General features: G+C 43.5%; 1 protein-coding gene across 9 annotated transcripts in view; it reads left to right on the plus strand.

Annotated features, from left to right (window-relative positions):
- The window catches only part of EGFL6 (EGF like domain multiple 6), a 94,421-nt gene that overhangs the window by 49,301 nt on the left and 21,881 nt on the right, over nucleotides 1-23,239 (plus strand). For 4 of the 9 annotated variants that reach the window (XM_070256917.1, XM_023633337.2, XM_001489342.7 and 1 more), the window contains exons 2-7: nucleotides 5,006-5,118; nucleotides 10,672-10,764; nucleotides 14,686-14,805; nucleotides 17,691-17,810; nucleotides 19,448-19,582; nucleotides 21,336-21,458. In XM_070256917.1, the coding sequence (XP_070113018.1) occupies nucleotides 5,006-5,118; nucleotides 10,672-10,764; nucleotides 14,686-14,805; nucleotides 17,691-17,810; nucleotides 19,448-19,582; nucleotides 21,336-21,458 (704 nt within the window). The remainder of the gene's footprint in view (nucleotides 1-5,005; nucleotides 5,119-10,671; nucleotides 10,765-14,685; nucleotides 14,806-17,690; nucleotides 17,811-19,447; nucleotides 19,583-21,335; nucleotides 21,459-23,239) is intronic. The other 5 variants (XM_070256922.1, XM_070256923.1, XM_070256919.1 and 2 more) reach the window with 2 other exon arrangements.

The raw sequence follows: 23,239 nt of genomic DNA on the forward strand, positions 1-23,239 counted from the left end.
AGGACACCATAGTCCTAACCACCATATTATGTACCCTCTCAACAGCAGAGCTGATCCTGCTCTCTTTCTAGTAACATTCTCCTCAGTTGGCTTTCCTGACACCATACTAACCTGATGCCCTTATACCTTTCTGAGCATTGTCTGAGTCTCTTTCTGGGTCTTCCTTCTCCGTGGCCCACCTCTCACATGCTGGTTTCCTTGGAGCTCTACCCTAAGTGTCCTTGTCTTCTGACACTACATCCATTCCCATAGATCCAGTAAACCAACTACCTGCAGATAACTTCCAAATCCAGTCCTGCTTCCTGGATTTATGGCCCAAATATCCAGCTTCTACTCAACACCTTCCCTTGCTTGTCTGTCTAGTAAGCCCTCAAAATCAGCACATCCCAAAGAGGACTCATCATTTACCCTATTCCCTAACATGTTCCTCCACCCATATTCCCCATTCCAGAAATACAACACTGCTGTCTGCCTGATAATGCATCCCTCCCACACTCCACATCCGATTGATCAGAATATGATCTCCGTGAGGACAGAGATCTTACGTCCCTCTTGGTTGCTGCTGAACCTCTGGATACTGACCCAGTACCTGATACATTGTATGTGCCCAATAAATACTTGCTGAATGAATGACTAATCTATTACCAAGTCTTTTGGTTCCACCTTGATTCCATTTCTCCCCACCTCCACTGCTACTGTTCCAGTCCAAGTAACCAGACTCTTTCTTCAAAGCCAACCGGTATCCCTGCTTCTATTCTGTCCATTTTCCAGTCTGCTGCCGTGATTATATTTTTCTAAAAGAAAATCTTATCAAATAACCTCCCTATTTAGAACACTTCAGTGTTGTCCCATTGCCATTAGACTATAAGACCCTGTAGCCCTAACTTGACTCACAAGACGCTGCATGTTGTAGCCCCTGCCCGACTCTTAAGGCTCATTTCCCACCAGCCATGTTCTTCTTCCCTTTGCTCCAATCCTCTGGTCTTCTATTGGTTCCTCAAGCACAGGTGTGGTGTCTCTTACCTCTGAGCCTGCACTCATTCTGTTACCTCAGCCTGTAATATTCTTTTCCTCACTCCATGTGGTTGACCCCTGTTCATCTTCAGTCTCACTTAAAGGTTGTACCCTCAGAGGGAACATCTTGGATCCTTTTGACCAGATTATGTTTATTTGCTTTAAGCTTCTATAGCTGACTGAATACATTTAGTGCCTCTATTACCCTCACCCTCTTGTATAAAAGTTCATTATCAGGGGCCCCGTCTGCCGTATTCATTTCTTTATCCCCACTACCTAGCACAAGACTCAGTACATATTACTGCCCTATTGAGAATTAAGCTGGCTTTTTTGGCATCAGGAAATAGGTAAGACCCCTCCTATTGGAGCTGGGGAGCATATTGCTTGCAAACTTGTAATCAAGAAGTTAGCAGGTCATCTCTGGTTTTGTGGATAGATTGGAATCTAATTAAATGAATTCCACATTCCTTATAAAAATATGGAATTAAAATACCATGGGAAGAATTTTCCCCCATGAAGCTTTCCTGTTTATCATGTTTTCTTTTTAAAGCCAACTCAAATGTCACCTCTCCTGTGACACCCTTCTCTCTTTCCCAGGCAAAGTTAGTTCCTCCCTCCACGCTGCCTCCCAAACATCAGCTCCATGTTGTTAAAGGAAGAGAAAACAGATGTGGACACTCAAGGTTTATTACAGGCACGCGTGGTCAAGAAACTGACCCGCCGAGGATCTAGGTGGGAGAGTTTTTTGTAGGGTGAGGCAATGTTACCTTATTCACCAAGGTATGGGGATAGCTGTTTTTACCAATAAATTTCAATGTTTATGTTCAAATCTTAAGACAACAAGACAGATAACACATTTAAAAAATGGGCAAAGGACCTGAATAGACCTTTCCCCAAAGAAGATACACAAATGGCCAATAACACGTGAAGGATATTCAGCATCATTAGCTATCAAGGAAATGCAAATCAGAACCACAATGAGATACCACTTCTCACCCACTAGACTGGCTGTAATTAAAAAATGGACAATAACAAGTGCTGATGAGAATGTGGAGAAACTGGAACCCTCATACATTGCTCCTGGGAATGTAAAATGATGCAGCCATCTTGGAAAACAGTCTGGCATTTCCTCAAAAAGTTAAACGTAGAGTTACCATATGACCCAGCTATTCCACTCCTAGGTGTATACCCAAGAGAAATGAAAACATGTGTCCATACAAAAACTTGTACACAATTGTTCATAGCAGCATTATTCATAACAGCCAAAAAGTGGAAAGAACCTAAATGTCCACCAATGGATAACAAAATGTGGTCTATCCATACAATGGATATATTCTTCAGCAATAGAAAGGAATGAAGTACTGTTATGTGCCACAGCATGGATGAACCTTGAAAACATGCTAAGTGAAAGAGGCCAGATACAAAAGGATCACATAGCATGTGATTACCTTTATGCGAAATGTCCAGAACAGGCAAAGCCAGAGACGAAAAGTAGATTTGTGGTTGCCAGGGGATGGAGGGAGGGGAGAGTTGGGAGTAACTGCTATTAGATATGGGGTTTCTTTTTGGAGTGATGGAAGTGTTCTGGAATTAGATAGTGGTGATGGTTGTATAACACAGGGAATATACTAAAAACCATTGAAGTATACACTTCAAAATAATGTTATGTGAATTATATCTCAATTTTTTAAATGCTAAAAAAAGATTCTCAAGTATATCACTGTATTTGGACCAGCATTTACTCAACACACTTTATGTTCAGTAGGCCATGGTTTCTTGTTTGAGAATTGTTTGTTACATGCAGTCTGGGTCAAGATTATGGTATCCTTTGCAGAATCGTTAGGAACAGATTAGATTATGACAGATGGCTGTCTTATTTCTCCGTGAAGACATTGTAACGATACTTACCATGCCGTCCTATACTGTAATGTATCTGTTTTCAACAGACTGAACTTAGAGAGCAAAGATCAGGTCTTTTTCATCACACATTGTGACTAAGACAGTGCTTGGGGGGCCGGCCCCATGGCCGAGTGGTTAAGTTCATGCGCTCCACTTCCCGCGGCCCAGGGTTTCGCTGGTTCGAATCCTGGGTGCGGACATGGTACCACTCATCAGGCCACATTAAGGCGGCATCCCATGTGCCACAACTAGAAGGACCTACAACTAAAAATACACAACTGTATGCTGGGGGGATTTGGGGAGAAAAAAGCAGGGAAAGAAAAAAAAGTGCGTGGAATACCGCAAGTGCTCAATAAATGTTTCACTTTAATACAGTGGTCCTTAACAGGGGACAATTTTGCTCCCCAGGGTACATTTGGCGATGTCTAGAGACATTTTTGGCTGACACAGTTGGAGTGGTGAGTTCTACCGACATCTCTAGGCAGAGACCAGGGATGCTGCTAAATGTCCTGCAATGCACAGGACAGCCCCTAAGAACAAAGATTTATCTGGCCCAAAGTATCACTCATGTAAAGGTTGAAAAACCCCATTCTGCATGATTGGGTGAATGACTTAATAAATCCTCCAAATTAATTTCATTAGAGCATGAAAAAAAAAAGTCCCCCTCACGGAAAAGTAAATAATAAAATCGTCCTTGCATTTGGTGTTCTCAGTTAATGAAATGTCCCAGACCGGATCTTTGTGGCTCTTAACTGAATAACCAAGTTGGTGGGAGAGGCAGACCACGAGGGAAAACTACAAGATTAGTTAACTTCCTGACCTTGACTAAGATATTATTAACGAGCGTAAAAGTCAGTCCTGCCAGAGAAAGCGCATGGTGAAATGTGCATTCCTTGTCCGTTAAAGAGCCCAGGAAACATTTTACAGTGTCTTTAATATGCATAAGGAAACAACCCCAGCCCGCCGCAAAATGTACAGCTCAAGTCTTTTCTTCCAGAATCTGGTAGCACCCCTGTCCCATACTAGGCCAGGAAGTAGGTCGATATGCTGTAAGCTTCATCCATGGCTCCGCATACTTAGGGGCACTTGGTGGCAGGGCTCACACTTTCAGGCCTCCAGAGCAAGCCACGGCTGGGTGGCCCTCGGTTTTTACGTGAGCTAAGAATAGTTTAACGTTTTTAAGTAGTTAAAGCTAAATCAAAAGAATATTGTTACATGACAGGTGAAAAGTATATTAAGTTCAAATTTCAATGTCTATAAATAAGTTTTATCGAACCCAGCCACACCCATCTGTTTACTATTGCCTATGGCTGCTTTTCCCTTGGGCAGAGACAGAATGGACTGCAAAGCCTAAAATATTTACCCTCTGATGGACATCTTTGTGGAAAACATTGGCCGATCCCTGCTCTATAGTTAAAGAATTTGGCAAATTGTGTTTCCAGGAGGCGGTGAGGAATAAGAACGTGCCCTGGGCTGGAATCCCTGACACCTGCCTCTGCTGGGGATGACCCCACTCTACTGGGCTGGCGTTTCCTCATCTGTAACACGAGAGGGCTTCGCTGAAGGCTCTCTAGAACCCTTCCAGCTCTTAACCGTCTATCGTGTGTGGAGATTCCAGTTTGTTCGGTGGTTCCCAGGTGGCCACTGCAGTATAAACACAGCACTCTTGTCTGGGACAAAGCCATAAGGCCAGGGAGTCACATTACCACACTCAGCACTGAAACAGACACAGACCTGGATAGCCACTGTTTCTATACAGAGCAGATTTGAAAATTGATGCTCTATGAGGTTCGGAAACATAAACTTTTGGCCATTTTCATGTACCCTAGTTTTATAGATTATGTAACCCAATTCTTTCAGCCCTGAGGAAGAAGGAAATGGATGACAGTAATTATTGGGGAGGGCTGGCATGGGATGGTACCAAAGGCTGGCCACCCAAAATTCAGGTTTTCAAAATCTAATTTAGCGCTCACAGCAGGGTCATTGAAATTAACCAGGTAATTGTCATCTCTCCTGTTCATTTAGTGGCAGCAAAGAGTCTCTGTTGCCCTTTGTGTTTTCTCAGTACTAACATGTGGCTCTTTATCTGCAGTCCAAGGGATCACGGGTTGTCGGCACCCGCGTTCCAGCCTGGGGTCTGTCGCTATGGAAGTAAACTGGCCTGCTGCTACGGCTGGAGAAGGAGCAGCAAGGGAGTCTGTGAAGGTAATTTTGTAAAAGCTCAGACCACCCTGTGCTCGAGTGGTAGTCCTTATGTCTTTATCTGTAACACCATAAGCTGTCAGCAAATTGCCAGGGGGTTGCCCAGAGGAGGGACATGGATGGCTATCAGCATCCGAGCTCTGGGTTCCTGTGAGATCCCTTCCCATCCAAAATGTGGCTGACACCATCACCCTCGACATGATTTGTTTTAGGAGACCTGTCTTGTCAATTATTTCTGTTGCTATCTTGGTGAGTATGACTGGGTTGTTACTTTTTTTTTTTTAATATTTTATTTTTCCTTTTTCTCCCCAAAGTCCCTAGGTACATAGTTGTATATTTTTAGTTGTGGGTCCTTCTAGTTGTGGCATGTGGGACGCCGCCTCAGCATGACCTGATAAGCAGTGCCACGTCCACGCCCAGGATCTGAACCTGTGAAACCCTGGGCCGCCAAAGCAGAGTGCACGAACTTAACCACTCAGCCACAGGGCCAGCTCCTGGGTTGTTTGTTATTGTTTTTGTTTTAATCTGGAGAAATTGAGTTGGGCAAAAATAAGCCAATAAATACTTCGTTCTAATTATAATTTTTTCCAACTGATTTCTAGTGAAATACACTTTTTAATATGAATCACCCAAGCAGTAGACTTTAGATACAAACAAGAAAGTAAGCCATTTCCTTTGTAGTTTTGTTACTCACATTTTGAAAGTCCCTTGTGTTAGTTTTCAGATGGTTTCAAGGGATACAGGCATATGGGCAAAGATTTTAAGTATTTTTCTGATTCTTTTGTACAAATTTCAAACTAAGGGACCATAATTTGCCTTAGACATTGTTTCTCAGACCGTGTGTTAGGAACTCCGAGAGAGGCCTCTGATCATTTCAAGAGGGCTGGGGAGGACGGAGATTTGCATAGAGTTCTGTGGTATTTTGTGTTTCTTTTTGAGGAAGATTAGCCCGGAGCTAACATCCCCTGCCAATCCTCCTCTACTTTATGTGTGGGATGCCTACCACAGCATGGCTTGCCAAGCCGTGCCATGTCCGCACCTGGGATCCAAACCTGTGAACCCTGGGCCACAAAAGGGGAACATGCGAACTTAACTCCTGCGCCGCCGGGCCGGTCCCGGTGTTTTGTTTTTTATATGACTTTCTATAATAACCAACACTTGCAGCATAGAGGAGTCAAATCCACGTTCCTCCTAGCTGCCTGTCTGACCCGGGGTGCATTCTTTCAGGGCAGAAATCTGGTCTTACTGTCCCTGTGTCCCTTGTAGGTGACATATGCCTGAACCCGAACACCTTATCTGTTAAACGGGATAAGCACACAACTGCATGTCCCATACACTTTAGGCGCTGGTGTGGATCATGTTGGCTTGTAAACTGTAAAGCACAAAAATGTTAGCTATTTTTAGGAATAACAATGCTACCTTCTTTTTGCTGGTCTGTCCCTGCCCCAACCTCCTCCTCTCTAGCTGGTTCAAAAATGTCTGGACAGACCGTGGGTGAGGGCCGAAATTGATACTATCCAAAATCCACAAAACATTGGAAGACATTGATATTGCTCCTACATGCTCAATATTATGCAAAACCTTCCACCGTCGCAGTTTCCTTATGACGAGATAAGAGTGTGAAGATACTAGAAAAAATATTTGAAGATCCTCATTGCCCACCTAGATAAAGAAAGTTAGAACATCCACTGGGACTTTGTCAATTAGAAGGGTGGGTCCTCACACTGATTGGATTTATAGTGTCATGATCAAGGGCATTGTCTTGAGCACCAGAATGATGTGGGTGACCTTGGGCAGGATAGGTAAGCTCCTTGAGGCTCCTTTTCCTCCTCTGCAACATGGAGAGAGTAATCCCTGCTTCAGAGGGAAAGGAGTGTGAGCATTAAAGGGTGTGCATAGTACTTGGCACACACTGAAAATACCTCATAAATTACCCTGGCTTCAGAAAGGACCAATAACTCTCATTGCAGACTTCTGTCTGTTAAAGCACCAGGTGATGGGGAAATTAAATGTTACTGTATTCTTTTTCTAGACACAACATGACACATTTTTATTTGAAGTCAGTCAGGTGGAAAGGGGCAAAAACCACGTGGCACACGTGATTTGGAATCTCTCTTACAGTTGCACGAATCTCAGCACCTGCTGCCATAAAACTTGCACGTCTCTGGTGAATAAATGAGGGTGAGCTTTGGCTTTCTGGAAGGCTGTTCTGTAACTAGATCAGAGCGGTTTGGCCACGGGACACACAGCCAGTCACATTCTCAATGCTTTGGTGGATGATATAATACCATAGGCATGAAAGCATTTAAAGCAAGATGTTTAAAGAGCAAGTGCAAGAGGGTTCAAGCAACATGCTCACTATGCACGTTTGGCAAGCTGAAGAGATTGTCCGCACCCCCACCGCCCCAGTCAAATGTTCAGGTTAATACCATTGCATTGATTTTTATATCTAAAATCTGTATCGTATTATATCCAGTTTGCATGGTCCTTGTTGACAGTAAAGTCACATGCTCTTTGAAGCACAAAATAACAGGGTGGTTAGTCCCTGCTTGCCAGGTCTCTGATTTCTAAATCAGAGTGTGGGCTGCATGGTAATGAGACAAGAACGCATGTCAACCTGCCTGAACAAGCAGAGTCAGACCCCGGCCTCTCAGGTCCCAGGCCTCCCAGGCCTTCACCTCCATCCGTCTATCCACCTTTCATTCTTTGAGAGGCCCTGCCTCGATGCCGGCACTTTCTAGATCTTAGCCTCTGCCCTGCCTAAATCTGCTCCCTAGGAAGGGTCTGCTCACCTCGATATCATTAACCCTCCAATGTATGTCACTTAGCGAGATGGGATGGAGTTGTACATGAACAAATGCCCAGTGAAAAGCTGCAGATGGAAGCGTTTCAGGCAGAATTGAATGAAAGAGCTTTACTTTATCTAAAGCACACTTAAACCTCAGACCGTTTTGGACATAAACTGTAGTTCCCTGTGCTGTGGATTGCCTGTTCAAATCACAGATCCAAAGTGACTGTAAATTGAAAACATCTTTCTGGAGCTTTGACCTTATAGCAGCAAGGGTATTATTCACCATTTCTCTTATGTTCTATTTGGCATTTGTCCTGGGCTTTCCTATCTGGACTGCATTGAAAATAACTTTCCAGGGAACAATCAGAGGTCTTCAGACTTAAAAAGTAAACGATTTATTTTTCTAACATCTGAACTTAAAGCATCTCCAAGTACATATTCATAAGAAAATAAATGCTGGAAATCAAATTCTGTGTCTTTTGTCTCCAGAAGTGGAAGACTTTTGCTGGGAAGTGTTTCCCCAACCTCCTCACTTATAATTTATTCAGAGCCATAAAATGTTTCCTTCTTAAAAGTTCTCCACCTATTACTTTATTTACTGTTCAAAACTATTTGAGTGTCTAACATGCTCACGACACTATTAAACACCGCAGGAGAAACAAAGATGAATGTTTAAGTCCCTGTTCTGAAGGCACTTAGAATCAGGTGGTAAATAGAAGTCGAGGATAGAAGCCAAATATATGTCTAATTATTTAATAAGATGGAAACTGATCAATTTCAAGGGAAAAGCCCGCCAAAGTGCTGTGGATTTCTCAAAGTTGAACGGAAGTTCACATGTGGCTGGAGAAATCTGTGAGGAGGTCTGGCAGGAGGGCCCGTGCAAGGTAGTCCCTGAAGGATGGAGAGGATATTAACCATTGTGGGGGGTGGGGGGGTAACAATAGATAGGAAGGAGCAGAAGGGGCAGGGTAGGTCTAGAGAACGGCAATCTAGTTTGACCACAGCGTTGCCTATGTCTAGGGAAAACAGAGTAAGCTAAGGCTGCAGAAGAAGATGGAGGCCAAATCATGGCTACGATAACTGTACTGTATTCAAGAGGTAGTAAAGATTATTTGGTGACTTCTGTGCAAGGCGTGGCATGATCAGAGCTTTCCTTTTGGAATATCGGTTAATGTCGTGTCTGACATCAGATTTCCTAGGAACAGAGCTGTAAAGGGGATTCTTGTGTAAATAAAGATTCTATTCAGGGGTGCTCTCAGGAGGAATCTGTGAGGAAGTGAGGGAGCAGAGCAAGAAGCTAGGCAAAGATGTGGTTTCGAGAGAAGTCTAGCTTCAACCTGATCCCGCAAGGAGCTCTGGGGTGTTAATTGCACCACAGAGTTTGTCCTGCCCAGAAACCAGGGGCTAGGCTGTTGAACCCCTACATCAGTCAAGCACTGGTCACAGGCTGTGATGGGGAAAGCGAGGAGAGAGAGGGGTTCGTGTAATCTCCCGGATATCTGTGGGCAAAGTGGTTCCCATTAGCTAGATAAATATTTGTTCAGTGAGTGAATTGATGGTAGAAGCAGGATGTTGTAACTGATTAGGGATAAGAAAAAAATAGACATGTCTGAAATTTGGGTCCAGGTAACTGGGAAATGAATGGTGACATTAACAAAAAATAGGGTTGAGGTTGAAGTGGAAGATGCTGAGGCCTTTCGGAACAGGCTTGCTTAGAGGTAGACCTACTATGAGCCAGGGAGTCAATGGGGAGAGAAGTAGGCAGCATTCCTGGGTAATTGCTGAGTCATCCTTTCATACTGGGGCCATTTCCTGAGCTCCTGCTAGCTCCCGAACATGCTGAGGGCCCTTGATTGCCTACAGACCTCCTTTCTCTCTCATTCATTATTTTTTTTCTCTCTCCCTTTCTTCTCTTTGGGTTTTCCCATTTTCCTTTTTTCCTATCTACTGCTTTTTCCCCCTACCTCCTCCCTATGAGCTGGACTCAAACTTTCCATCATCTTTGACTATTTTTTCTTGCCCCCAACTCAATCCGTTGAACGTCCTATCCTTGTTGTTTTTCCTGCCCCTTCCTTCATCAAACAAATATTTATTGAGTGTCTAATTTGTGTCAGGTGTCTGGATACAGAAGTGAATACAACAGCAAAATAAATCTTACCTTTGTTGTGCTGCCATCATCATCATCATCATCATCATCATCATCATCATCATCATCTTGCTTTTAGTCCCCATCCTTAAGGCTGGAGGTAGTGCCTCCCTGCCTCCAATCTGTGGGTTGTTCATTTTGACTGATAACGCTCGGCATTAAAAAGGTTTTCATCATTCAAAAGAAAAATAGGAGAGAAAATATGGAAGAGAAAAAAGAGGCAAGCAACAGAAAGAAGGAGAGGGACCTTGGAGTCTCTTCCGGCTTACACATTCTACTTCTTTCATTAAAGCTTTTGTGTCTGTGCAAAACTGGCTGAATGTGGTCTGGAAGACCTTATTTTTCTTTGAATGCCACTGGAGGCATGGCCGTGCTAAGCAGAGTTACAGTAAACTGGCACTGGTTGGGGTGGAGGGATGGTGGAGGGTAATCTAGTTCACAAGCAAAACACTTTCTGCTGTCTTAAAGGTGAAAACAGACTAGAGAGGAAGTAGGTGGTCCTCTGCATGTCCCCAAGGACTTCTCTGCCATAGAGATGGCGCTGAGTTTGACAGGTATGCATTTCACTGTGTTAACTACTCCTATTCTTTTATCTTCAAAACATCTTTTCTTTCCGCAGCTATGTGTGAACCTGGATGCAAATTCGGTGAGTGTGTGGGACCAAACAAATGTAGGTGCTTTCCAGGCTACACCGGGAAAAGCTGCAGTCAAGGTCAGTACCACAGAGCAGGCTCGTAATACAAGCGACGCCGGAGCTCTCAGGAGCTATTCAATCGTTACAGTGGGGTTTGTGGCACAGTGCAGTGCCCAGGATTTCATAGATTTTAGCTCGCTTCTTCAAACGAAAGTGGTTTCAGAGCTAGATTTTTCAATCTCTTCTAGAAAAATGTCAAAGGCATTCTGTTTTTTTAAGATGCCAGATGAAAGGGCTGTTTTCCTCTAAACAAATACTTTTTATGGTGTTTTTAAGCTACCAAAGTAATGCATAATTTTTAACTAAAAAAATCCAACAATGTAAAGGATTATAAATTAAAAAGTGAGCGTGTCCATCTCCACTGTAACCACTACTGTAAGCAGAGGTAATGGTTTGTCCTCGATCCCCACCGTCCCTTTCTATCATAGCACAGACAGCAGTATTTCTCGTGGGCGTCTGTGCATGTCAGCATGTACAGAGCTGTCTCATACTTTTTATGGCTGTATCCTAGTCCCCAGTACAAATGTTTTTATCATTTATGTAAAAAATACTTTATTTAACCACTATCATTTAACTTGTCCCCACTTTTTCGCCATTACAAACAATGCTAAATCAGACATCATTCTATGTATGTCCTCGGAACCCTGAGTATTTTCATGGGATAAATATCTAAAAATGGAATTGTTGGGTTGAACAACAGGCATATTTTTTATTGTCATTGACATATTTTAAAAGGCCATTTATGACTCTTGTCATAGGCTGTTTATCTGAAGATATTAAAGAGATTGTTTATAATATCAAGAATGGAAGTTCTCACCCTGGACAATTTTGTCCCCCAGGAAGAGTTGCCAGATAAAATACAGATCCCCAGTTAGAGTTAAATTTCAGGTAAAAAGTAAGCAATTTTATAGTGTTTGTATGTTCCAAATATTGTATGAGACATATGTATACTAAAAAAGTATTAGTCATTTATCCGCAGTTCATGTTTAACTGGGCGTCCTGTATTTGTATTTGCTATATCTGGAAACCTTACCCCAGGGGACATCTGATAATGTCTGAAGACATTTGGAGGGGTGACTACTGGCATCTAGTGGGCAGAGACCAGGGATGCTGCTAAACTACAATGCACAGGGCCACCCCCACAGCAAAGAATGACCTGGCCCCAAATGTCATCAGTACTGAGGCTAAGAAACCTTGGCATGAAGAAACCTGCAATAATTAAGAAAGTGTCCCCAGGGGCTGGCCCCGTGGCTGAGTGGTTAAGTTCGCGTGCTCTGCTGCACGCGGCCTGGGATTTCGTCGGTTCAGATCCTGGGCGTGGACATGGCACCGCACATCGAGCCACGTTGAGGCAGCATCCCACATGCCACAGCTAGAAGGATCCACAACTAAGAATATACAACTGTGTACCTGGTGGCTTTGGGGAGAAAAAGGGAAAAAAAAAAATCTTTAAAAAAAAAAAAAAAAGAAAGTGTCCCCAGTCCTATAATGCAGTTGAGCAAAGAGCAGCAAATCAAGTTCAACTGCCCTTAAGAAAGGCTGCCAGGGTTCTAGAAGTTTCAGGGAAGGGCGGGCACCCATTCCACGCCATCATCCCTAGCCCTAGCTGCCAAGCCCAGAGGTTAGCTGCAGACTGAAGCTGCCAGCCTTGCAGCCTCAGAGAGGAATCTCTGAATCCCTTCTGTCCTACCACCAGCGCCAGAACCGCGTCCAACTGCTTGAGAGAGGCATGTCAAGAATCGTGCTCTTATAGGGGCTGGCCCCGTGGCCGAGTGGTTAAGTTCGCGCGCTCCGCTGCAGGCAGCCCAGTGTTTCGTTGGTTCGAATCCTGGGCGCGGACATGGCACTGCTCATCAAACCACGCTGAGGCAGCGTCCCACATGCCACAACTAGAAGGACCCACAACGAAGAATATACAACTATGTACCAGGGGGCTTTGGGGAGAAAAAGGAAAAAAAAAAAAAAAAAAAGAATCGTGCTCTTATAAATAATAATTCAGCTGTATCCCTTAGCAGGGGTTTCACACCAGAAAACCTGTTTTTCCATATGTCTTGGATTCTGTACCGAGATTTGGAATAGAGAAGACATTTTTCATGCTGGTTTTCAAGTCCCAATAAAATATTAACGTTGAGGGAGCGGTCCAGTTGGCTCAGGTTTGGGACTGTCTGTCTTCGCCCCGCAGCCGCCCTGCCCCGGGACAACCCAATGAAAGTCCATATATATGCATTAGTGGCCACAGGCCTCAACCCTCAACTGATGTCTTTCCCAAAAATGCTTCTTCCAAGAGACAAGTGAGTCACCTCTGAGTTAGGGCCAACTGATGGGGTATTCCTGGCTTTCCCATTACGTCCAATCAGCATCTTTCAATTCTCCCTTTTGAAGCAGTTAGGATCCATGGGGAAGGTGGTCGAGTGGAGGGGATAAGCAATGGAGAAGGGGGTTTCAAGCATCCAGCTAGGGCGTCGGAAAATCCCCACATAGGGATCTTTTCAGAGGTGAAAGCAGCCACTTCTTTATTTTCAAGGATACGCTTTGCCTGTCGCCATGCTGAATTTTTGTCTTACGTGGAATTGGTTCTTTTCTCCTTTCTGTATCTTCCTTGAGGAAGTTAAGGCATGAGGCCCCTTCATGACAACATTTCCAAGGACAAGATCCTCTACCCATGGTTGCTTTTGAAGTTTTATTTTCCTTCTGTACCATTTTTTATTTTAATAAAAAAGTTATTCATTCTTAATGTTTACACTTTTTTTTAGAAAACGGTGAAAAGCACAGAGGAGAAAAGTCACCCTCTATCTCACCACCTGGAGATAACTATAATGAGCATTTAGAGCATTTCCTCCCTGGCTTTTTTTCTATGCGTTGTTTTTAACAAATTTGGTATCGATCTGTATAGATAGTTTTGCAAGCTTCTTATTTAACAACATCCTCCGAACATCTTTACATAGGATTAAACATCGTCCTACGACCTCGCCACCAATAGCTGCCTGGCAGGATTCCCTCTAGAAGGGCAGGAACCAAGACAATTTGGCCAGTTCGGGGCCACCCAAAATAATAATAACTGAAAGGAAGCTGCGCTGTCGCCATCTGTCATTGGCTGCCTGGGACAGCATTAAAGGCAGAAGTATCTAAATTGTATATTTCCAACTTTTTATTCAAGTAGTATATACACAGAACTGTGCACATATCAAAAGTGTACAGCTCAATGAATTTGCAAAAACACCCATGTAACTGGTATCCAGATCAAGAAACAAACTTAACAGCCTACCTGAAGACCCCTCATGCTCCCCTGTAGTCACTTGCCGTGGCACCCCCGACGAGGAACCATATCTTGACCACTTACACCACAGAGTACTTGTGCCTGGTTTGTTTCTTTGTTTTCTCATTGTGCCTGTTTTTTAATGTACTTGTTTGCATCCAGCTTCTTCCACTCGGTATCCGATTTGTGAGCTTCACCATTGTTGCTTGTGGTTGTACTTCGTTCAATCTCATTGCTGTAGAGTATTCCATTGCATGAGTATACAAGTCATTTATCCTTCCTTCTCTTGGGAGATATTTTGATTCTTTCCACTTTGGGGCTGTTAAGAATAGTGCTACTATGATCATTTTTGTACGTGTTTTTTGGTGAGCACATATCCATGTTTCTGTTGGATATATACCTAGGAGTGGAATTGTTAGGTCACGAGTATGTCTGTATCTAACTTTCGTAGATTCTGCCGGTTTTCCAAAGTGGTTGGACCCATTTACATTCCCTCCAATGGGATACGATCATTCTGTTTGCTCCACGTCCTCACCCACCCTTTAATGATGGTCAGAGAAGAGGCAAGTCATTGCCCCGTGTACCCACCCCGTGAGTGGAGTCCAGGGAAGCCAGCCCAGTTGCCCATCTGGATGTTTCCTGGTTCTGCTAACCTTTCTTCGTTTTCTAACTGTCCCCTGCAGATGTGAACGAATGTGGAGTAAAACCCCGGCCGTGCCAACACAGATGTGTGAATACACACGGTAGCTACAAGTGCTTTTGCCTCAACGGCTACATGCTCATGCCAGATGCCACATGTGCGAGTAAGTTTCACCAGCTAGGCTGCTCTCAGTCAACCTTGGAGGCTTAGCTTTTGCTGTTTGATGCTTGGCAAAAAGTTGACTTGAGTGATTTAAAAAACACAAACTCTAACATCACCCCAGGCTAAAACATCTTTGAGCACTTTTTTTTTTAAATTGTGGTAAAATACATGTAATGTGAAAATTGCCATTTTAACCATTTTAAACTGTACAATTCAGTGGCATTTAGTACACTCACTATATTGTACAACTATCACCACTATCTAGTTCCAGAACATCTTCATCACCCCAAAAGGAAACCCTGATGCCTCAGCAGTCACTCCCCATGCCTCCCCGTTGCCCCTGGCAACGATTAATCTGCTTGCTGTCTCTATAGGTTTGCCTATTCTGGACACTTACTCTTCAAATAAAAAGACTAGCTGGGGAGAAAAGGAAATCATCTCTATATATGCAAGGATGTATTGGGTTTCTTCACGAAAATAAGCATATTGTTTTTCGGGAGGCGATACATTTGAATTCCATCTTGGGACATCAATTCTTCCCACCAAGTACCTTTCTCACGCCCCTTGCCCCGTGCTCAAAGATTAGTGACTCTTGTTGGAAGTACATTCCGATTCACATTCCTGAAAAGAAAAGCCCTCTGTGATAAAGAGGAACCCGTGTCCTGTGGGAGGGTCAGAGTCTACATCCATTCATTATTGAGAAGGAAGGCTTTTCAGGTTTTATGTTGCAGCTGAAAGGCAAACCCATCCTCCCTGCCTGCCTCCCCTCCCGCCCCCTTCCCCTCCTCCCTCCTCATCTCTCTTTCCTCTGCCCTGCAGCCCCCAGCAAACCTAGAGCCCGTGCCTTCTGCTAGCTTCCTGTGGTTAAGGCGTCTCTCGGACTCCCCTGCCCATCCTGGGCTTTCCCGCGGTTATGAAATCCTGGCCAGTACACAGCTCAGCTCCCTGCTCCCCTGGCTCGTCCTTGTGCTGTCCCTCCTTGACAAAGTGCCCAACACCACCAGTCAGCCAGACCCTCTGTTAGCAAGCAAGTTTAAGAGATAAAGCAGGCATTCAGAGTCTTTTTAAAAAAATCCTTATTATTATAAATTAAACAGAAGCCCACAAGAGACAAATACATAGCTTAATGAATTCTTATAAAGTGAGCAGCCATGTAACCACTACCAAATAGAACTTTGCCAGAAACTCTCCCCCAACACGGGAACCGCTATCCAGGCTTTTATAGTAATCACTTAACATTTTTAAAAAGATATATGCTAATAGATGTTTCTGAAACATTCCATGAAAGCCGACTCAGTGCCAAAAAAGATATCTTTCCCCAAATGGAAAGATAGAATTTGGTAAATTTTGAAGATTAGTTTTAAAAGAAGACAACTAAAGAGAAGAAAGAAATATGGAAATGTAACTATCAGTAGGTGTTTCTTACATGACCTTGGCCTGTGTATCTAGTCCTGTACCCTCTCTGTCTCTTTCTGGAGATGGGAGAGGTGTCTCTGCTTACAGCCCAGAGTGTCCAGGTAGCCCTGGGCCTCTCTCCTGGGTGCCAATTTTATTTCTCCTGGCTCCTTGCAGTCTCTTTTGTCCAGCTGGGTGATTGGCATGTTCTGGATGGGGGTAGATGAGGGGAGTATATTCACCATGCTCCCCTGTTGTGGACACTAATGATCCACATATACTGGACCGCTGCTGAGGAAATGCATTTTCGTGAGATAAGTTATGTTTAGCAACAAGTAACAGAAAAATCCAACTAAATTATCTCACTTAACTAAAAAAGCTGGAGGCAGGCAGTTCCAGAACAGCTTAGCAAGGACTCAGTCTCTGCCATCCTCAGGGTATTGATTCATTCTCATGCCTGTGGCCTCATAGTCACAATATGGCTGCCCCAGCTCCAGATATCACACATACATTTGAGATAGGCAAGACAAAGGGGAAAGGAGTGATGCCAGTGAATGGACACCTCTTTCATGCCTGTCCCTTTTATCATGTAGCACATCTTTTCCAGAAGTTCCACTCCCTTCAATAGACTTATCTTTATATCTCTTTGACCACAACTAAGTCACATGGCCACTCCTTGTTGCTGTAGGAAAAGCTGGGAAAGAGACAAACATCAGGTTTTCCAGCCTCAGTGATGGGAATGGCAAGAGCAAAGGGGGTTCAGAATGGCTTTCAGGCAGCTGATTAGTTGTATCTGCCACGTGTTTTAATATAGGCCCCTAAAAGACCAAGTCCCATGACTCGAGTGACTCTCATTAAGGCTAGATATGCATGGAAAGATCTTTAGAATGGATTCTTTCACTCTACTCAGATTGATCATCTGCAGTCATGCGTCACTTAACAACGGGGATATGTTCTCAGAAATGCACCCTTAGGCAGTTTCGTCATTGTGCGAACATCATAGCGTGTACTTATACAAATCTAGATGGTATGGCCTACTATACACCTAGGCTGTATGGGACTAATCTTATGGGACCACCATCATATATGATGACCATCGTTGACCAAAATGACGTTATGTGGCGCATGACTGTACACCTGAGGTTGCATTTGAGCCTGTGGAGAACAGTCGAGTGCCATAAAGGAGTGATTAGAGAACATACAAGAGAATAAAGAGATGCAGTCTTTGGTAAGTGAGGAATGCATGCCCTACCTAAATACCTAAAGAAGTCAAATTTAATACACTGGCCAGCAAAGCAGACCATGGGGCCACCAAGGCACCACCCCTGCGCAGATTCCATTTGACTCTTCCATTTGGGACTCAGACCATGAAGCTTATCCTATAATACCTTTCTACGTTTTACAGTTAATGTCTCAGAGTTCAGAGATGGTTTCTCAGGAAGAGTTTTTATCATCTCGGAGGAAAAGGCTAATCCTTGCCTACTTTTTCAGACTCTAGGACGTGTGCCATGACAAACTGCCAGTACCGCTGTGAAGACACGGAGGAAGGGCCGCGGTGTGTGTGTCCGTCCTCGGGCCTCCGCCTGGCCCCGGATGGAAGAGCTTGCATAGGTAGAGCAGCAGAAACCGCCTCCACTCCTCCTCCTCCCTTTCCTGAATTCCTCCTCCTCCAGTCATCATGATCTGCTTGTTGACCACACACTGAAAGCTCCTAAAAGTACAGATTTACGTCCATTTCTGAGATGACGTTTTTAGCCACATGTGCTCAAGACACACTTTGGGATGCTGGAAAAAACACTTCTCTCTTATTTTTGGATTGCCTAATGCCATAGTGTAAAAAGAGAAAATTAATTTTATCTTAGTATATTTACCCTGCACGTTTTCCTTCAACTACCAAATTGCATATACTCATAGTACTGTGCTTAACAATATTGCACTAAATATATGTAATATTTAGAGCAAGTGAGCATTAATATGGGATGTCAAACCAAATCAGAATGTTGAAAGAGTTCTTAATCTTTTTTGATTTAAATAAAAATATTCTTACTTCTTTACTGCAATAGAAATATTTTTCAGTCAAGGTACTAGGTGTTTATTTATCCTAAATGTACATAACTCAATAAACTACATTTAGAAAGCTCAGCCAGATAAGTCCTAAATCAGTTAAACACTTAAAAGAATCCATGTAAATTAAAACTTTGGCTCTGCTCTTTGAAAGTAATCAAAGATTCAGTGAGATTCACAGGGCTTAGTACTCTTCAGTAAAATGAGATTTATATAACAAGGTTAATTCCTGACCAAACAAAATCCAAATTTTCACCCACCTCTTTAAGCTGTTGGGTGCCATTTTTATTAGAAGGGGAACTGATCACTTAACAATAATTTTGGTCAATCCAACACTGATTTATTAGTTATTTTAAGAACGCAGAGGGAACAATAAGCCAGCACGAACCTTCATGTCTAACTACAGATCCAAAATAACAACATAATATCTATTTGATTTGACATCTGAAAGTGAAGGCAAAGCCTGAGTCTTGATGGTTTGGTGAGCATAGCTGTCAGCCCCTCTGTGATGAGACTCGCAATGGCGGAAGGGGAAGGAGGCCTCTTGTGTGCTGAAGTCGTATTGTCACATCATTCTGCTTGATCCACAATGTATGTTTAAGTGCATCCTTAGGAAACCCCATGTCTGCGATTTGGGTCAATATTGCAGGACTTGGAGGAGCTTGCTAATGAAATAATTCTTTCATAGAATGCAAGATTTAAATGTGTATTTGGTTTGCTTAAAATGTAGCTATCTGACTCTATTTTCAAAAATTGTATATGCTATACAATATACATAGCTGGAAAAATATTAATTCGCTCACCATTCGCTCACCAAACGTGTAATGTATATATCCCAAGTACCAGACATATGCTCCCTGCCCCAGAAGAGCCAGGGCCTAACAGGAAAGATATGAATGTAAGTAGTGACATTACAGTAAGATAACGTCTCTAAAACAAGATGGACAAAGTGACATAAATACATAAAGAGAAGAGCTGTGAGTGTGCCTGGGGAATCTAGAACACTTCTCAGAGGGTGAGATGTTGGCATCAGAATCATCAGTTTTCCAACAAAGAAACTGCATGTGTACACATGTGTTGTGTGCATGCTTGCATCATGGATGTGTACTCGAGTATGTGTGCACGTGTGTTTCTGAGGGAGGGTGCTTGTTTTGCTATCACTGACACCTGGTTCTAAATCCTAGATATTGATGAATGTGCCTCTGGTAAAGCTGTCTGCCCCTACAATCGAAGATGTGTGAACACATTTGGAAGCTACTACTGCAAATGTCATGTTGGTTTCAAACTGAAATATATCAGTGGCCGATATGACTGTGTAGGTAAGATTTGGTGGCACTTTTTCCTTTTTTCCTCTCCCTACCAAACTTGTAGGCTTTCTCTACAGGTATTTTGATGTCAATTCAGTCTGTTTCAACAATCTACTGTACTGATCAGCTTAACAACACAGAAAAAGGTAGATTTTTTAAAGTTTCCGGCATTTAGGGAACTCCAGTGACATGAATTACGTGAAATCATCTCTAGATGATCTTTTGTGGGTTTTTTACAAATTTGACTGGTTTTGTTTTGTTTATATTTTTCGTTCTATCTCCAGGTACATATGTGAAAATGGGAGCAATAAAGCAGTTTTTATGTTTGATAAATGGAAGAATAACAAGGCCTGTTTCATCCTGATCTCAGTGATCTGTCCAGGACAGTTTCCATCAGGGGTGGCTATAGAGAAATGTATGAAGGAGATGAAGGCACATGCTCTCTCCTCTCTCGTCTTTCAGCCCTTTCATGGTTCAAGGTCCACATCCCCTAAAATGTTGCCTGTCCAGGGTCACCAAAACCACTCTCTGATAAAATTCTGGCATCACTCAGCATTGGCCTGATCTGTGTGAAATAAAATGACTTATCCCTCAGTGAAGGCATTCCAAGTCTCAATGAGCAAGTGCAGTGGGGTATTTGGGGAGCCCTTGGACGCATTCCCATTGCCCTTGATGTAACATGGGATGGGGCCTGTCCTACGGTGAAGGGAAATTTGGGCTCCCTGTAGATTCTTATTCATATAACATGTGTCACAAACGTGTGTGCCTGACGTGGAAAGCTAACAGTTGGGAAAAAAAGTAGGATTTCTTTCAACCCTACACTCAGAGCTTTCCAGGACACGTCCTGTGTAATTGTCTTGGGGCAACACTTGGTTTTGAACCGTCTTGTAAAGTGTCCACAGCTCTTCCCTCAAATCTTCACAAACACAAATTGCGTCCTAAACAAGCTTGTAAAATCCCCATTTCTCCTGGGCTTGGACCCAATGCCCTGCTGCAGACCTATCCAGCTCTGTAATCCAGTGATGCCGTGTCACAGAGTAGTTCCCTGATACCCAGAGGGAGGTCCCACAGGACAGGGTGCGAATGCACATGGAGAGCTGCCAAAGGAAACAAGTCTTTGTGATTTTTAAAGTGATTTAGACTAGCATCCAAGTTCCCTTTGTAGCTAAGTTGAAAACAATAGGCTCTTTTGTGTGCATATGTCTACCAAAGCGAAGCTAGAAAGTGAGGTGAAGAAGAGGGCTCATAAACCTCTCACTTGGGTGGAATTGGGCGAAGTTTCCTAGTCGAAAGCCAGCAGACACGCTCAGACCAGCCTGACCTCGCTCCTGGCAGTCTGAGCAAAATGCCTGTAAATTCAGATGACATCAATGGTTCCTAGCCCACCTCGATCTTTGTTGATTAGGGGCTCCAAGTCCTTCCATGTATAGAATTTATTTTCTGATACTGTTGTTGAGTTCTAAATTAGATGCCAAAGTTAAGGAAAAAACCAGAACACCCTCCAGATTTCACTGGTGTTGATAAGCAGATGGATTGCTGTAGGGGAGGCGAGCTGCAGACTCACTCCCTTCATACTGGGCGGGCGGGCATCTCCAGGGCTCTGGGCCAAGGAGCTGGGAGCTTGAAACACCGCTCAACTCTCAGGCCACACTTGGTTTGTTGGCAGGGTTGGGTGCTTGGCCCTGGGGTTGCTCAGGTTTAAGGGATAGTCTTTCAGCAAGCCCTGTTACCACAAGGTTGTTCACGGGATTGTTCACATTTTCAGATGTAAATGAATGTGCTGTGAATACCCATACGTGCAGCCTCTACGCCAATTGCCTCAATACCCAAGGGTCTTTCAAGTGTAGGTGCAAGCAGGGATATAAAGGCAATGGGCTTCAGTGTTCTGGTAAGTAGCATTTAGTCATGGCGTCTCAGCTATTCCCAATAAAGCATGCTGTCCACGTCTCCTTCCTCCCCTCATCTCTCTCTCTGAGTGTGTGTGCATGTTTGAAAACTTAACTCTGCCTCAGCCTTGCCTTCTCTGCTAATCGGACCACATCTCCAATATTCTCTGAAGTTGTAGGCACTAAGCTTAAAGAACAGCAAGGGTTCTGGATATTTTTCTGGTCACAACATATTTTCAAATACTGAAAATAAGCTTTAAGGTAAAATGACACTGAGCAGATGTACCTGTCGGGGTTGGCTAGGTTATGGTGCAATAACAAGCATCCCTAAGATGTCACTGGCTTAGAACCATTAAAGTTTTTTAACCGTGTGAATCAGGACTTTTTACAGAAGCACAGTCGAAACAAAGTATGATGAAGCTGACGTCATTTTATCCGTCATCCTCAAACCTGGATTCACATTTTTAATGTATAGCAAAGAGACCCATTGTTCTTGCTGGTGAATTTCTGAATGCTTAGGTGGTAAAATCTTAAATTTATAGACCAGATGTATAACAATAAAATGTCACTGCCGTTAACAGCAACAACAACAATAATGGTTTCTTTCTGGCTTGACCTATGTCCGAAGAGAGTTGTCAGGGGAGTTCTCCATGTAGTCACTTAGGGACCAGGCTGACGGAGGCCCCGCATCTTGCCGTAGCACGGTATCAATCAGAGGCTTTAGGGTTTGTCACAGCAGAGAGAGAAGCATGGACGATCACGCACCAGCTCTTAATTAATTCAGCTTAGAAGTACAGGCAAAAAATATAATCCTGCTGTGTGTCCCCAAAGAGAAGAAAACTGGAAATCCTGATGAGCACCCAGAATGTCTACCAAGGCCTGCCAGCAATGGTTATGGTACAGTCACTCCCCTGGCAAACAACATGTCACCGTGTTTCAGGTCATCCAGGTTGATCCCTCTGGTCACGTCCCTGTGTGCACTGGCTCCTTGTCTGTCTAGATTCATTTACTGCCCTGACTCTACTCTCTTATATACCCCTTAGCAGAGTTCCCACAAGTTCCAATAAATATGGCTGCCAATTGTACCTTGACCTGCAGCACATCCCATGCCCCCATCTGGCCAATGCTCCTGATGACACAATAGAGCAGCCACTCAGTGATGGCAAAAGTCAACTCTGGATGGACATTGAGCAGCACCCCGTATAAGGTTCACAGTACCACAGTGGGCTGTGGGTGAGCACCACTGGACAGGAGTGTGTGCAAAAGAATAGAATCAAAGAGGGGCCGGCCCTGCAGCCAAGTGGTTGAGTTGGGGCGCTCTGCTTCGGCAGCCCAGGGTTTCGCTGGTTCGGATCCTGGGCGCGGACATGGCACCGCTCGTCAGGCCATGCTGAGGTGGCGTCCCACATGCCACAACTAGAAGGACCCATAACTAAAATATACAACTATGTACTGGGGGGGATTTGGGGAGAAAAAGCTGAAGAAAAAAAAAAAGATCGGCAACAGTTGTTAGCTCAGGTGCCAATCTTTAAGAAAAAAAAAAAAGAGAACCAAAGAAAATGAGTCTGGAAATCCAATTCTATGAAGAACCGCCAAAAGAACCAGGCTACATTAAGTCTGGAAGAAAATATAGTGTGGAAAAGCATAAATTATGACCGTAAATTTTTTTTTTGACAAGGACTGCATTTTATTTCCCAAAGACTAAATATCATTTACTTTGAAAAAGACTTAATCCACAATGTGATTGCTTTCATAGCAATGTTGTTTTCACTCACTGTGGTAC

This window comes from Equus caballus, chromosome X, assembly GCF_041296265.1.
Source record: "Equus caballus isolate H_3958 breed thoroughbred chromosome X, TB-T2T, whole genome shotgun sequence".
Lineage (NCBI taxonomy): Eukaryota > Metazoa > Chordata > Mammalia > Perissodactyla > Equidae > Equus > Equus caballus.